Source organism: Pterocles gutturalis, unplaced genomic scaffold, assembly GCF_000699245.1.
Source record: "Pterocles gutturalis isolate BGI_N339 unplaced genomic scaffold, ASM69924v1 scaffold20282, whole genome shotgun sequence".
Lineage (NCBI taxonomy): Eukaryota > Metazoa > Chordata > Aves > Pterocliformes > Pteroclidae > Pterocles > Pterocles gutturalis.
In genome coordinates this window covers 9923-10316 of record NW_010110700.1, presented here as the reverse complement: position 1 = coordinate 10316, position 394 = coordinate 9923, and the positions used below count along the sequence as shown (strand labels likewise).

The 394-nt window shown below is 62.9% G+C and overlaps 1 protein-coding gene across 1 annotated transcript in view; it reads right to left on the bottom strand.

Annotated features, from left to right (window-relative positions):
- Positions 1 to 394, bottom strand: part of SLCO4A1 (solute carrier organic anion transporter family, member 4A1) — a gene marked incomplete at its 5' end in the record, with an annotated part of 11653 nt that overhangs the window by 10987 nt on the left and 272 nt on the right. The window contains 2 exon segments of the mRNA XM_010073498.1: positions 71 to 196; positions 199 to 394. Coding sequence (XP_010071800.1) covers positions 71 to 196; positions 199 to 394 — 322 coding nt within the window.

Sequence of the window (394 nt, the reverse complement as noted above, 5' to 3'; positions counted from 1 at the left end):
CCCCGGGCGGGCGGACAGCCCCTCTCCTCGCCCAGCCCACAGTCCGAGCCTCTCCTCCGCCTCGACTCACCAATGTACACAGGGGAGTAGTTAGTCTTGACGTTTTCATCTAAATAGGTGACGCCGAGCGTGTAGAGCGGCGTGGCTCCCATCCCATGCAGGAACTGCCCCAGCATGAAGACGAACCTGTAGCTGAGGGCAGGCTCTGGTTGCCCCCGCAGACGCCCACCTCCGTGCCCGACCGCACCTCGTACCGTCCCGTGGTGAAGTGGGGTAAGGCGAAGAGCAAGGAGCCCAAGCCCATAACCAACACACCCCAACCCAGCCATCGGGGTTTGTGGCCGTTCCCCCCAAAATAGCTGACGAAGGTCAGGCAGACGCATGCGGCGATGTC